At 42.7% G+C, this 15,926-nt stretch overlaps 1 protein-coding gene across 3 annotated transcripts in view; it reads right to left on the bottom strand.

The window, feature by feature from the left end:
• Positions 1-15,926, bottom strand: part of FRY (FRY microtubule binding protein) — a 425,755-nt gene that overhangs the window by 369,761 nt on the left and 40,068 nt on the right. The window contains exon 1 of one of the 3 annotated variants that reach the window (XM_078070485.1): positions 8,093-8,142. The exons of the other annotated variants lie outside the window; for them this stretch is intronic. Coding sequence (XP_077926611.1) covers positions 8,093-8,127 — 35 coding nt within the window. The 5' untranslated portion in view covers positions 8,128-8,142. Of the gene's footprint in view, positions 1-8,092; positions 8,143-15,926 lie in introns of those variants that run through there. 3 annotated transcript variants of the gene reach the window in all.

Raw genomic sequence — 15,926 nt, forward strand, 5'->3', positions numbered from 1 at the left:
AATGTGATTGGCTTAGCTTGAGATCTCTCTCTCTCTCTCTCTCTCAGCCCATGGCCTGATGAAGATGGTCTTGGAAGAATAGTGGGTGAGTGAAGATAAAACAGGAAATAGGAAGTAGCCACGAGAGCTATCATTTATGAAGACTCTATTAGGGCCCAGATGCTTACATGTATTATTCTGATGAGTTATTCCAGCAACCATGTCGTAGAGGTATTTTTATACCTACTTCATAGATTGCAGAAGTGTTAACTAGCTTTCCCAGGGTCGTACAACTAGATAAAGGTACAGTGAGATTTGGATCCAGATAGATCTGACTCCAAAGCCCAGGTTTATTTTGCTAGGACATTCTGAAGAAGGAAAGAAGAAAGAAAAGAAAGAGAAGAAAGAAAGAAAGAAAGAAAGAAAGAAAGAAAGAAAGAAAGAAAGAAAGAAAGAAAGAAAGAAAGAAGAAAGAAAGAAAGAAAGAAAGAAAGAAAGAAAAAAGGAAAGAAAGAAAGAAAAAAGGAAAGGAAAGAAAGGAAGGAAGAAAGGAAGGAAGGAAGGAAGGGAAAGAAAGAAAGAGAGAGAAAGAGAGAAAGAGAGAAAGAGAGAAAGAGAGAGAGAGAAACTATGTTGACTTTATCTAGATTCAGCAAGGATGGAAAATATGCAGCATATATATTTTTATTACCAAATTCTGTGCCATGCAGACATTATTAATTGATCACAGAACTGGAATCCTCTGCACTGTTCTTCAATTGAGTCAGACTGGCACATGAGTTAAAACCTGGCTATAATAACTACAGCTCAGACAGTCTGCTTCAGGTCTTAGAGGTTCTGAGCAGACTTGCCTTCTTTAACTACTAACCAAATCCCAGTCATCTTCCTGCAATTTTTTAGCAGTATAGCTGTTGATGACGGAAGCAGAAACAAAGGAAATATTAATGCTTTTTACCAAAATGCGCAAGGCAACGGCAATCCTTTATTTTGGAGAGCATATTACTATGGGCTTTTGATACTGCTTGCTGAGATTTAGAATTTAAATTATGTGCCCAATTAAAAGGCAGTTACGGAATTTTAAGAGACTTGGTATAAAAATTAGGCCAAGGATTTACTGCAAGGGTGAAGTTCTGCTTAGCTTCTCTATCCATTGAGCCGACAGGAATTACTTATTTGAGGAAGTATGACACTAACATATGGCTAAGGCACAAAGGCAATGATAGAGTTAAAGAACAGAGGAGGGATGAGAATGATGTCCTGCAATGCACTCTTTCAAGCTTTGATGGGAGACAAAAAGTGAAAAATGTGAAGAGCTGGCAATTATATTTGAATGCAAAGCCTGAAAAAGAACACCCAGAGGCCACTAAACCAATCCAGAATATTAAGATTTTAAAATAGCACTGGAAACAAGATTAGCATTATTTTCCTTATATTGATTCAAGCCTAATGGATATGTTTATTTAACAATAAATATAAATTCTGGCCCCATGTGACCAGGGTTTTAAAATAAATCAGGACAAACTGAGGAAATGAACAAAAATAAGTGTAATAAAATCTGCCTCTTTTTTGCGGGGGGGGGGGAGGTCCACTTTACTTGATTTTTATGGAAACCGGTTTTGCTGCCAGAATCATGTTTCTGTTTGATACAGGTCAATTTTTAATATTCTCACAGAGTTGTAATGTGGAGTGCCGTAGATAGATGGGAAATAAACATGGTAATGATATTTCTACCAGTCAAGGGAATTCATATTTTTCTGAGAAGTTTTTGCAATACTACTGTAACAACACTAGGTTAATAAATATCTAGTCAACTTCTTTATGGTTTTTTAAAAGATTTTATTTATTTGAAAGAGAGGGAGAGAGCATGAGTCAGGGGGGCAAGGGTAGAGGGAGAAGGAGAAGCAGACTCCCTGCTGAGTGGGGAGCCCAACTCAAGACTCGATCCCAGGACCCCAACATCATGACCTGAGCTGAAGGCAGATGCTTAACTGACTGAGCCACCCAGGTGCCCCTTCTTTATGATTTTTATCATGAATTACTTCCTCTGAATAATACAATGTATGCTTTCTAGAAGCATTTAAATGTCATTTGACAAGCAAAATCTTGAATAAAAAATCCAGACTCACCAGGACATACTTTTGGTGCTCCATCCTGTTTCTCCTTTTCCTTTCGATATTGCCCACACCTGCCTCTGTTTCTCTCTCCTGGCTATTGGCTGCCAACTCTGCCTCTCCACCTTTATCACTAAATCCTCATTCCCAGCTCTCCAGCTGAAATGCAGCCACACCACGGGCAACATAATTTTGGAAGAGAGTGGCATAATCCCAAGACTCTCAGGATCCAGATATCGAAAGAGAAAGGAAGAGAAGATGTGATTATGAAAGAGATGGCAGCATCAGAAGGACTCAGGTTGGTCTTGAAAATGAAGGAAAGAGCCAGAAGCCAAGGAAAGTTGTCAGCATCTAGGCGGTAGAAGAGGCGAAGCTTCTCCCCTAGAGTCTCCAGAAAGGAATTATATCCTTGATCTCAGCTCAATGAGATCCACGTTGGATTTCCGATCTACAGAACCAAACGAAAATCAATTTGTGTTGTCTTAAGCCACAAAGTTTGTGTGGTTCTTTGTTATAGCAGCAGTAGGAAACAAACACATCTCTTCTCTGAGATGCAGCCCTTTGTGGGCCACAAGTAATGTGTCTGGTCATCATAAATTAAAAATACAATCCAACCTCATCACAACCTGTTCACTACAGAGCAAAAATGTAAACCCCAAAGTCAGGGATGCAGAGAATCTTTATTATATTAAGTTAATTTTCTTTAGTTAATGATGATTTCTTATTCCTTTTGCTAAAGGCCTCTAAGGAACTTGCTATATTATTGTCCATCCAAATTTATTCCACATCCTTCATTTCACTGTTCCTCTGGTCCAGTCCCTCTGATCAGTCTTGTCATGGCCCTGTCTGCCTTCCTGCATTGTTATTCATGGATCCCTGTGTCTGGGGCACTTCCCTGCTTGTGCCAACCAATTTGCCAATCCAGAATATTGAGATTTTAAAACACCACTGGAACCAAGATTCACATTATTTTCCCCACTCCTCATTATATGCTTCCTTTACAGCCAGCACCCTCATGACCTTCAGCATTTCCCAAGACTGATCTCCTGCAGGAAGTGGTGTAACCCAGCATACTGAGCACAGAGATACTGACATCCACAGGTAACAGATGGAACGAGAAGAGGAGAGGCGGTCTGCTATGTGTGGCAGCATCCCCCTTTTAGAAGGCATGCCAGAACCCAGAACCCCCTTTCACTCTTGTCATACTGCCGTTTGAGTTCCCAAAGTCATGGGAGTTTATAAATGGCTGCATCTGAGTCCTCTCTCTGGGGCTGCAAACTCCCTGGGGAAAGGAAGGAGACTTTATCTTTCTTGGACTCATTTTCGGGTTGTGCCAGTGACAGGGCTTTCCCACAATCTTAATAAGTTCCATCCTATACACTGGGTGTTATCGTTGTATCTCAACGGCAACATGTTTTCTGTTTCAAAGGAACGGAGGCAGGCTGCCCGGCTTTGAATCCCAGTTGCGCTACTTGCTAACTGGGTCAGTTTAAGGCAGCTACTGAACCCCTCCCAGGCTGGCGTTCCTTCATTGACAACAACAGGACCTAACTCAGGGGTTTTCTGAGGATTAAATGAACTCCTATAAAGAAAGCCCTCATAAGCGTTTATCTTAAAGATCTTTCCTCCAGAGCATTCAGCACTCCATCTCGGTGAGGAGCAGGGGAGGGGAGGACGTGGGCTTTGGTGTCTGGCTGCCTGGGTTTAGTGGGAAGTTCCCCACTCACTCGCTGTGTGGCCTTGGGCAAGTTACTTAATCATTCTGGACTCGGTGTCTATAAAATGATAGGAGCCCTTTCAAAAGCAATTCTGAGGATTAAATAATGTAAGTCATGTAAAGGGCCAACGGTAGTGTCTGGCACACTAGTAAATAATAAGTGTGAATTTTAATCAGACGCAAACAAAGCCCCTTCATGGGGGATGTGGCAGGACACGTGGGTTGTCCTCTCTCCGCCCACCGAGGGGAGGCCACGGGCAGCTGCTCACGTGCTTGTGCAGAGGTGGTGAGCGGTCAGCCTTGGCGTTCTGGCCTGGCACACCCACTTCCAGCTTCCAGTGTGAGGAGAACGTGAGCCCCCCAAGGCCTCCAGGGAGCTGTGGATGGCATCGGTGCTAAGTATCATTAAGCAAGTCCCAACCTTCCAGCTTCCAAGTTTAGCAGGTGCCCCCACCCTTAAGCCCTTGGCTTCACACCCCGGGATGCAAAGCTTGGACAGTGAGCCCTTCCATCTGCCTCAGCACAGGAGCTGCGCCTCAGCCATTGACTTCCAGCCTCCTCTCCACAGGCGGCTCCTTGAGGCACTGTCAGGACGGGGTACTGTCACCCACCAACTCCCTGACGACCTTCTCTGCAGCAGGGGTGCCACTGCTAACTTGGCCCCAACTCCCGGGCAGCTGTCTCCTGGGAACTTCCTCCCTGTGGCTCTCTACGCCATCTTGCTACCACAAGCCACAGAGGAAGCCAGAGAAACATCGTTGTACTTTAAAGGATGTGCTCACATGCGAGTTCATGTCTGTGTGCTGGGACAGGGCTGACAACCAATTTATATGCTAAATACAAGGCGAAGACACACGGCAACACTGAAAGGGAATGAGCTCACTGGAAGTGGTCTGCCTGGAGTTCATGGCGGCACCCACTGGGCAGAGGGTCCTCAGTTACCCCGGCTGATGGAGCAAATGCTACAGAATGGTGATAAAGATGCTCTGGACCACACGCTAAAATCTTTAGAATGTGAAGGGAGGAACTCCCTCTTTCTGAACATACTACTTGAATACATTGTCATCTTTTGCATATAAAATGCATTAAACTCTACAGTTCGGTACAGGAACAAAATGGCCTTGCATAACCACCTCCACCTGCAACCTTTCGCCATTCCCTCCACGGACTGATTTTAGTCTAGGTTGTTGGTCTAACACACTCCAAAGCCTAGGGGTGGTAGGCTGAATAATGGCCCCTCAGAGATGCCCACATCCTGATGCCAGGACCTTGTGAATATGTTATCTTGCTTGGCAAAATGGACTTTGCAGATGGGATTAAGTCAGAGGTCTTGAGATGGGGAGAATATCTTGAATTGTCTGGGTGGGCCCTACGTATAATCAAAAGAGTCCTTACGAGAAGGAGACAGGAAGATGAGAGTCAGAGAGGGAGATGTGACCATGAAGTAGAGGTCAGAGTGTTCAGGACCGTGAGCCAAGAAATGTAGTCTCTAGCAGCTGGAAAAGGCAAAGAAAGGATTTTCTCTTAGAGTCTCCAGAAGGAAAGCAGCCATGCCAACCCATTTCAGAGTTCTGATCTCCAGACGTGAAGACAATAGAGCTATATTGCTACGAGTCACCGAATTTGTGGCGATTTGTTACATCAGCCTTAGGAAGCTAATACATTCAGAGTAGGTATGCAGGGCATTCTGTACTGTCCGTACAAAGCAAGCTGTAAATGGGCAATAGATATCAAAATAGCATACAATATTGACTAGCTCCTAATCATTTGCATTATCCACAAAATAAATAAAAATCATGGTAGCCAGGTAGAGATTTCAACTCTCCAGTATTAGTTTTGAGTGTATTTTTAAAAAGTAATTTCTGCTCTTAGGCTCCAATGGGTTAAAGCCTATCATTTTTCTGCTCATTATGAGTTTCTTTGACATTACATTTCTTTATTTATACCATTCTCCTTCGATTCACAAGGTCAAAGCTTGTGGTCTAAATTGTCTCAGAGACTTGCTCAGTCAGGAGAAAGCTCTGCTGTGGTTTTTAGCTCCCAGAAACCCCACGGGGCCATTTAGTTAGGCAGCTATGAAATCTGCCTTATTCTGAGGGTGGAGTCCTGTTTTGAGGGTGGGAAAAAAGTTCTTACTCCCAGGGCTATTGAGTGAGCCCAGACAGCCCAGCCTCCTCCTGTGCCGGGGGCCTTCTTCCTACCACAACTGTCAGAGTCGCAGAGGGAAGCTTCTAGAGCCCGTAGGGGGGCTGCAGTCGAGGTCCAGGGGCTGTTGGGGGGGCCCCTTCCAGTTGACAGTGTCATTTCAGATGTGTGCCCTCTGAATGAAAGAGACTTTCTGAACTGAAGGTCCTGGGCTCTCCTCACAATAAGCCTGTCACTTGTAATTCTAAAAGGCTGGTCATCTTCTGATTTTCTTCCAGGCAAAATGACATGAAGGCACTTTTTCTTCAAGCTTGGCACTGAACCCCATTTAAATCTTTACTTGAGCACAGAACATTCTCCCTAACTTGAACACCCGTCCTCCAGCCCATTTTTTAAGCACCAAATCTTTGAGAAAATATTTCTGATGGCCCCAGCTCAGAGAGGTCTCCCCCACTCCTGAATGTCCCTAACATTCGTCTTTCTAGAAAAGTTTTCTATTAAAATTCCAACTTAAAACAGGGTCACCATCTAAGTCTATAGGTGAGTCCGGTAGTTTGAACTCAGAACACTTTTCCCCACAGATAGAACTATAGCAACAACAACCAACCAGGGCCACCACAGAGAGAGGTGTGGGCTGTGCACTGCGTGCCTTCAGGGCCCTGCTCTGTGCAAGGCCTGTTGCCAACATTTATGAAGCGCGTACCATGTGCAAGACACTGCTATGCATATCACGAGGATCAGTTCATTCCTTTACTTCCCACAAATTCTTATTATTTGCATTTTACAGACAGGGACACTGGAGTTTTGAGATATAAACTATGCAAAGTTATAGCCAGTACACTGGGATCCAACTCAAACCCAGACCTGTTTAAATTAATTTATTAGATATTTGCAACAAAACCAGCAAAACACTGGGAAGTAATGCTGTTGCAAATAAAGCATAAATAATAAAATTGGAATAAGAAGCCGTATGGGTTGGGTTACACATTTTGTTTGAGTTTGAGGTAAAACAGTTCCTATAGATGAGATGCCCCTCACCCCCACTAATAGAAAGGATTTGTCTCCAAATACTGAAAGATTGATACTAGGGTCCTAATCTGTATGTCTGCTCCAGAACAATTAAAAATGAGAATGGGAAAAATAAAGTACAGTACACTCTATAGAGTTTCTCAAACAAGCCATCAAGAAATCCTAAATATTTCCAAAACCCTGCTTAAAGAAGCGTATCATTATTTAAACTCAATCCTACCACCCCATGAATTATTTGACCAGTTGAATAATTGTAGTAAATATAGCAAGAATGATAAAGGTGGGAACTAAGCATAAAACCATATCATCATAAGCATAATTTCATATGGTAGGGAGCTTAATCTGTATAGTAAAAAAGTACATAAATTATAGGGGCTAACTGGTTGATTAGACACGGTGCTTGTGTCCATGATTTGAAAAATATCGGGTATTAACACCTTCTTATGTAATGAGCACCGTGCTGGGATCAATATCCCTTGCCCTAGCATACAACAGATGCCAAAGAAAAAGCTTACTAAACATATGGATATTTCTTAACATGAAAAATTTAACAAAAATTAGAAAGATTTGGATAGGCAAATATTGTCCAAAATAACACCCATTCATGAAAATAGGTAGAAACGGGGATTTTGATAATGGGGGAGGCTAAGCACGTGTGAGGGCAGGGGGTATACGGGAAATCTCTGGACCTTTTCAATTTTGCTGTGAACCTAAAACCACCCTAAAAAATAAAGTCGCTTGTGTTGAGCACCAGGTGTTGTATGTAAGTGATGATTCACTAAATTCTACACCTAAAACTATTACACTGTATGTTAACTTACTAGCATTTAAATAAAAACTTGGAAAAAAAAAAGTCTTATTAAAAAGGTAAAGTGGAAATGTTTCCAACTATTTTGCTTAATACAATCTTTATCTCTCCAAGGGAGAAGTGAAAATGTCCTCTAATACCATCATAAGGCACTGAAGATGCTTTAGCATATATTTGCTGTAATGACAGACTACGGGCAAAATGTTCCATGGTATTTAACTGTGGTATTATTAATTTCCTTCACTGGATCCTTGATTTGCTTAAGGCTTAACTTGTTCTTTAAAATGTCACTAATAGTGATACCTGATCGTGCAGACTGCAAAAGCTCCGTATCCCATCCCCGCATGCGGGCTGCATCGGTTCCCGTGTGCTTGTCCTGTGTCTTAGCAGCATTACTGATGGACAGCACTCCCGGGCCCATCTGATAAATACAGAGGGTGTCTTATTGTGTTGTTCTGACACCTCTCTGAGAATGTTATTTTCTCGTGAGAAATCATCCCCCACCTAATTTTCGTGATTACAAAGTGAAAGTCATTCAGTTTATACTGATGGCTCAGCAGGAACCAAGGGGCACTATTCCACCCCAAAGATAATGTACGCATGCTTATTAAGACTATTAACATTATAATTGTAAATCTCTGTTTCTTTTCTGGGGTGGCTAGACTCTCTCCAGGAACCATCCGTTCTTTTATGTGAGGCACTCAAGAGGATAATTGGCTATCCTGTCAAGACGGCCGATTAATGACATTATGGGGTTCTTGCCTAGACATGGTTTTGCGTCCTTTGCTTGCACTCATAGTAAACAGAAAATAAAAACATTATAAAAAGGATGAATTTCTCTATGTTACTTTTTCTGGCGATCATGGGCTTAATATTATAGATAATGTTTTACATAATAAAAATAGTAGAAACCTGATATACGCCATTTTCTCCTTATGCAATGAAAGGTAATAACTCTAATATGGGTAATTTTGAATTGCATTTATTTGAAAAGAGCAGTAAACACGTTTTATACTATTTCATTCAACACTGCAAACAAGGTAGTATGTAAAAAAGATCGAAGCAGAAATTCTTGCTTCTATATTTTCTCTCAAAAGCTAAATGACTGATATATCGTTAAGTATGATCTCATAGTTGATACTGAAAAGTAGGAAGTGACAGCCTTGGTTTCTTAACCTTCACAGAAAGTTTCACATAAATAAAGGAGGAAGAAAAAGAGAAAAGACACGTTCAGAATCAGCTGACATACAGAATCATGTAAAGCTACAGAAACCTAATATCCCAAAGGTATCCGTTTCAGATTAGGATTTAGAAACGAGGTGCCATGTCGCCACGGTGAATTCTATAAGATCATGCACAGGAGGAGCCAGGCTGGTGAATAATTGATATGTGCCTAAGTTTAGAAAAGCTAATTTCCAGGCTGTTCCGCTGTGACAGACACTACGAAGTCTCCAGTGAGCCAGTGATGGGCCTGACAACGTACCCACCAATGTTCCATGTTCCCTACTCCTAATCACAGAGAAGCATGTTATAGACGTGGAGAAGCAGAATGGCTTTATGATAACTTATGTGGCTTATATGAGACTGGTAATTAGGCAATAAAAAGGCAGTAAGAAAGTGGTGCTCTGGGTTCAGAGCAGTTCCATGTATCTCATGGATACTCTCAGCCACTTCGTAAGCCACGTTACCCAGGCAGAAAGGGTGTGCCGAAGACGTTAGCGGCTGAGCACGGAACACCCTTTCTGCCTCACCCTTCCCTATAAAATAAGCCCCTTACCTTAATTTGCTTTGGAGATGTTTTCATCTCAGCTTTTAGTTTTAGATAAACAAGCAATACTTTTGAGGCATCAAAAACATAAAGCCTGCACCTCCTCCCACCCCCAGTTGAGTTCTGTTTTATTCCGTGAGCAAAGGTATGGAGAGTGTCTTTAAAAGTGTAGTGCCTTCCTTTGATATTTTGAGCAGATCAGGAGGCCTGACAAGAAATCCAGGTCACAGGGAGATTCATCTTCACCTGCTTCTACCTGTTGAACTGCATTGGTTTCTCGCACTATCATCCCGGGACTAGAAATACGTTGAGTAACCAAAGACAAGCAAATGGAGAATTAACAGCACTCACCCCACCCGAAGTCCTGCCATGATCGCAAGACATTACAAAGCTATATAGCTTTTATGTGAAGTATCTATTAATATTTATGCACGAAAGAAAGATCTGGAAACCCGCACTGTTGTGCTTCTTTGCATTTAACCTCCTTTCAGCTCCGAGCTCTGTCGTAAGGAAATGAATTGCCATATCTGATAGTGATGTTTTCCAAATGCTCTGGGTACTGCAATGAGGGTTGGCATCAAAGAGGAGGCCCTGATAGCCTTTCATTTGTGCATGCCAGCCGGAGCTGAGAGCAGGGTCAGAGGCTTGAGAGCCTGGCGCTTAGTGGGGGCTTAACTCTTTGCTCGTTTCACACACATTCCATGGTTTTTCACTGGTGCCGCTGAACTGCTGTGTCCACTGAGCCCCCACACAAAGAATTCAGTAGCTAAAATGGCCACTCTGCAACATTCCTAAGCATTTCAAATGGCTCTCCATGTTGACTTGTTTCAATTAATATGTAGGCAGATGGATATCTACAAAAGATTTGGCCCTGCAATCTTGCTCAAGCAGGGCTGGTACACCAAAGCACAGGCACGCATTATGCACTGGTATAGGCATGTATTTTGTTTTTGTTGTTTTTTTTTTAAGATTTTATTTATTTATTTGACAGACAGAGAGAGAGAGCACAAGCAGGGGGAGCAGCAGAGGGAGAGGGAGAAGCAGGCTCCCCACTGAGCAGGGAGCCTGACTGGACTCGATCCCAGGACCCCGGGATCATGACCTGAGCTGAAGACAGTCGCTTAACCAACTGAGCCACCCAGGCACTGAAGGCATGTATTTTGAACAGCAGAAATACTACATTAAACTGAACAACATTTAAAATAGAACAGGAATTATTCAAGTGGGAGCAATGACATGCCATTTATCTACGTTCTGCTTATCACTATTCCTGATTTCCCTCCTCAGTCATCTTGCAAGAATAAAAACAAAAGAAAAAAAACAAAAAAAATAAAACAAAAAAATCAAGGTTCACACATGGCACAACCAGTCAGGAATGTACAATTTGGCCTTGAGGAAAGAAAAAAGTATTTGGAAGTGGCAGAATCCAAAGCAGCTGGGGCTGCTGTGTTGGAAGTGGCTCAGCCTGGGTGTGTGTATGGTGGGGGGGCTCCTGAGCAGCAACTTTCAACATTTACTTGGCTGCAGCCCATGATGAGACATGCTTTCCACATGGAGCCCCAGGACACACAGGATGCGCGTAAGTGTGTGATCTTGTACATGCGCACACACGCTCATACCCATAGACCTATATTCGATTACCGCATTGTTCATGGTTCAGAAAGGTTTTATACAGGAAAGCTTTTATATATATATATATATGTAAATTAAAATACTTTTTCTGCAGGTATTTACTTAGGAAATTTATATCGATAACAAATTTCTAAATTAAAAGATATGAATAGAAATATAAGTTAACCTACTTGGAAGAAACTTGTGGCACTAATTACTAAGATTCCCTGTTCTATTTATAGGCAATAAGATAATTATTTATATGATTACACATCTGGGTAAAACCAAGGCCTGGGCTCAGACACCGCAGGTGGGTGGAAGAGGCTCAGTCCTTCCTCTACCTGCCCACATCTGGAGTTTCATGTCCCTAGTTGGGCTCCAGTGGAGTTTTTCTACCATATATCTCATGGCACCCACAAGTTTACTTGGAAGCTGAGAGGTCTTTTGGGCATAAAGGGAGCTGAACCCTAGCCACTTCCTTTCCAGATTCACAGTTATTAGCATTTGTCTGCTGACAGTACCTTGACAGAGACTAGATGCCTCTGGAAGGTAGGAAGAGACGGAACCCGCAGAATTGCGTCTCCACCAAGCACTGGCCGTGGGCGGGATATTGGTCTATGTCCATGAAGTGACTTATTCTGGAATCTGATCCAAGGCAGATGGTAGCAGTTGGCTCCACCAGAGTGATGCTCTTAGGTTGTGTGAGTGAAACAAGAGAGCTGTGCCACTGGGGCTTTCAGGACAGAGTGCAGCTCTGAGGGAAGGGGCATCTATTCTTGCCCCCCGAGGAACCACTGCAGCTTGGGTGAACCAGCCGGGCTTGGGCTGTGGCAACACCAGGGGCTCCGCTGCCCCACTGTTTTGTGTCTTTGAACTTCAGCTAATGGAAAGACCATACCTCTACCTTCGGCCAAGGCAGTGAACGGAGCAGCAGGACCCGCAGGGTTGAGTAACTCTGACGGAAACTCACCTTCAGGGGAATGCCCGGCTATTCGGTTCCCTTAGGTCATGGCAGCAAGAGCAAGAATTTGTCCCTCACGAGGTTCAAGCAGGCTGGCTTTGGAGACTTCATTGTCTCCAGCTTCTGAAACAAGTCTGACACAGAAGGAACAACATCTCTTTCCTTTTGACAGAAGAGGATGGGGCTCTCTGCCACAGGTGCAGGTGCGACATTATGGATTTGCTAGAACCCTTGCTATACTGATGGAGGGAGTCGGGGTGGTGGCAGCAACATCTGGGCCAGCTGTGCATTTTGCTCCACAGCAGGCAGCACAGACATCAAAACTGACCTCAGGACAACCGTGAGCACCTTTGTGATTTATTCAGATCGTCAAAGACGGGGGCTGGTGGTGGTGCTATGACTGCACATCCTGTCCGGTGCTGTACTTTGAGGAGAGGGGATGACATTGCTTGTCCAAGTGAGCCTGGACACATGTTTCTTTCTTCCCTTTCTTTCCCCCCCACTGGTTCATTTATCGATAAATATTTATGCATGATTATGAACAAAATGCTGTGTGCGCTAGTATAGCTTAGAAACTGATGATTAGGAAATGGTTAAAGAGAAAAACATAAAAATCTTTAATAATGCATCCAGAAAGATGTTTAAGGGTGGAACATGGGAGTTGTGATAGAGCTGGGTTCACCCTCAAGACAGGTCTCTTCTGCCAAAAACTGGATCAGGGCATGAACTGAAGACCCTTCTTATGTGTCACAGCCCAAGAAACAAGATGACAGGGAAAGAGAGAGAGAGAGAGAGGGAGGGATGGAGAAGGGGAGGGAGGGTGGAGTGAGCACTCCTGGCATAAGAAATAGCTACAGCAGGTATTTCCCAGAATGTCTGAAACCATGTGGATAAATTTACATGATAGAAGAACTTCAAAGTACGTTAATGACGACTAGTTCCTTTAAAGTCTAAATTTGAAGCATCACGAGATGGGGGTGTCTCTGGCACACAGAGGATCCAAGGAAGCTTCAACTCTGTCACTAAACAAGTGACATGCACAGAAAAGGATCGACAAATCTGAACCATACACAAAAAGAGGTTCTGAGCAGACTGGGATGCTAATAACTTCTGAACAGTGCCCAGCACAGCAAGGAACTGGGGGTATTAAGGGAAAAGCACTGTAAGGAGGACTATGGTGTATGATTTGCCTGTTTTTGGTTTTGTTGTTGTTGGGTTTTGGTTTTTGTCATCAATAAGACATTTATTGTTTAAAAAAAAATCCAGATGCTGGCATTGTCCAGAAAAATTTAACAGATTTATTTATAATTATTATAAAGTTGAATTGCTGAAATGTGTTCACAGAAACATTTTGACTTGCATTAATGCTTTATGTCCCAGTATTTATATTAAAAATTCACACACAGAAATGACAATGGAAAAACTGCCAATACCTGATTTCTGTCCCCTATTTTCCTACTTGTAATCATATACTTAGGTACCTTTTGACCCCATGGGGAAAAAAAAATATAATGTTCAGAACTACCAGTAATAGGAAGACGAGAATTTTTTTTTTAAAAGAATGAAATGCTTTCCATCTTAGTGGATTCTTAAGCGTGATCTCCACATTTTTGTGAGGAAAACCATGATTCAAGCTTCCCAGGATAAATCTTTACTTTTCTTTAGGAAATCTGAGCTGAAGTATTCCTACAGGTAGTTTTATAGATTCCCAAATTCTTGCCAAGGTGCAGGAGCTCAGAAAGGTCAAATCTGATCAAAAACAACCTTCCTTATTCTTGTCTGTGGGTGCTACACATTAGATTGGGTGCCATGTAAAATATGCCAAGGAATAAGAGAAATGCACTTTGCCTCTATGTCCTCCGTTTAATAGGAAAGGTGAACACTTTATATAAATAATGATCATAGGATGTTAACACTGGTAAGTCCCATAAAAGAAACATGGATAAAGCACTGTGAGCATTTGTTAGAAGGATAAATGATTTCTAGCTGGAAGTGGAAGCAGGGAGAATTTGGAGGCCAAAGTTTTACAGCCAAGAAAGGCTAAAAGCCTGGGCTTTGGAGTAACACAGCGTGGATCTGAGTCTTGGCTCTTCCATCCCAGGCAACTCACTAAACTTCTCTAAACCTTAGTTTCTGCAGTCGATAAATGCAGATAGGAACAGCGAATGCATCGCTCAAAAGGTACACGCGCTGGTTCCCTGATAGAACAGAGTTTTGCACCTGGTAAATGTGTTCGATTAATATTAGCTGCCATTACTGTTACAAAAGAGGCCCTGTTGAGCCTGGCCTCTAAGGCCAAAGATGATTTTGATTTGTGGGGATGGGGTAGGGCTGCGACAGGGAAAGCCATGAAAAAAGCCAAGGTATGAGAGGGTGAGCATGTGATGCTGCTCTTCCCATTTCTCCCCTTCACGCCCCCCCACCCCCCACTCCTTTAAAGCAAACGTGATGCTATGGTTGGAATGAGAAGTACTGCGTGTCCTTACATGACCTCATGGCCGCTTGATCCTCCTGCATGTGAGTGAGGGTGAGGGGGTGGGGGAAAGAGAAAAGGCTTCATATATTCCATCCTTTGTGCACACCGGTATGCAAGTCTTCAGTGACATTCCTATTGTGGCTAGGCAGGTGAGCCAACCAATTCCCATAATGTAAAAGAGAAGACTCATTATAGGCATACTGCTCTGTCTTTGGCTCAAACAAGTGTTCATTTGCATAGCATCCCCTTTAAGCTCACACATTATGACTCTATTATGCTGGAATCTGGACCAGCAGGGCTCACTCTCTCTCCCTCCAAAACGCTACAGGCTTAGAACAAGTGAGTTTAAAAAGCTAGCACTTCTCACATTCTGGAATCATGTTCTAAGTGCCTTTCAGGAAGGTTGTAGTTTGAAACCACTGGGAGGTTCAACAAGGTGACAGCTTCCAACTTGAGGAGATCCTGACCCTGTGAGGCAAGACAACACAGCGTGAATTCAGCCAACACAGATGTGTTACCTGCTGCTGAAGGACATAACAACGTTGAGTTGGGATGATGGAATAAACAGTCACTTTTTTTTTTTCCACTTTGTCCCAACAACATAGGTCTGGATAATTCTCAAAGCAAGTAGGAGTACTTCACAGGAGACCTTGAAGGTCCTTGTTTAATTCGATTCAATTCATATCTACTGGTGTCCATGCATAGAGTTCTACTAGGGATACAAGAGTGCCTATGACAGTCTCTGACCTTTTATGGTTTACAATCTATTTGCAGAGACAAGACAACTAAGCACAGTAGTAAAGATCTCAGACACTGGACCCAGATAGCTACTGTGTGACATGGTACAAATCACTTAATCTTTCTGTGTCTCAGTTTCTTTATCTATAAAAAGATACAGTTGTTTTTTTACCATAAAGTCATTGTGAGGATTAACTGAGTTAGTATGTGCAAAGTACTTAGAGTTATCAGTTATTAATTATTTCAGTTATAAACAGGATTAGGTTTTAGGCCCTCAGCATGCCATACACAGACATTCTGCAGCCTCATGTCCTGTTCCTCTCCAACACACGGCCAGGTGCTAGCCATATCAGACCACTGCAATTGCTTTTCTCTCTCCTTACCTTAAAGCAAAATGGCTTTGGAGGCAGGTCGACCTGGGTTCAAATCCCACTTCCACCACTGGATAACATTTTTAACATAACTAGTACTTATTATACAAAATATAACTAGTTGTGTATTTGTCTGTTTCCCCAAGTTGACTGTGAGCCCCTCTAAGGCAGAGGTCTGTGATTAATTCATTTTTGTGCCCCCAATTGCTTGG

This window comes from Halichoerus grypus, chromosome 4 (genome assembly GCF_964656455.1).
Source record: "Halichoerus grypus chromosome 4, mHalGry1.hap1.1, whole genome shotgun sequence".
NCBI lineage: Eukaryota > Metazoa > Chordata > Mammalia > Carnivora > Phocidae > Halichoerus > Halichoerus grypus.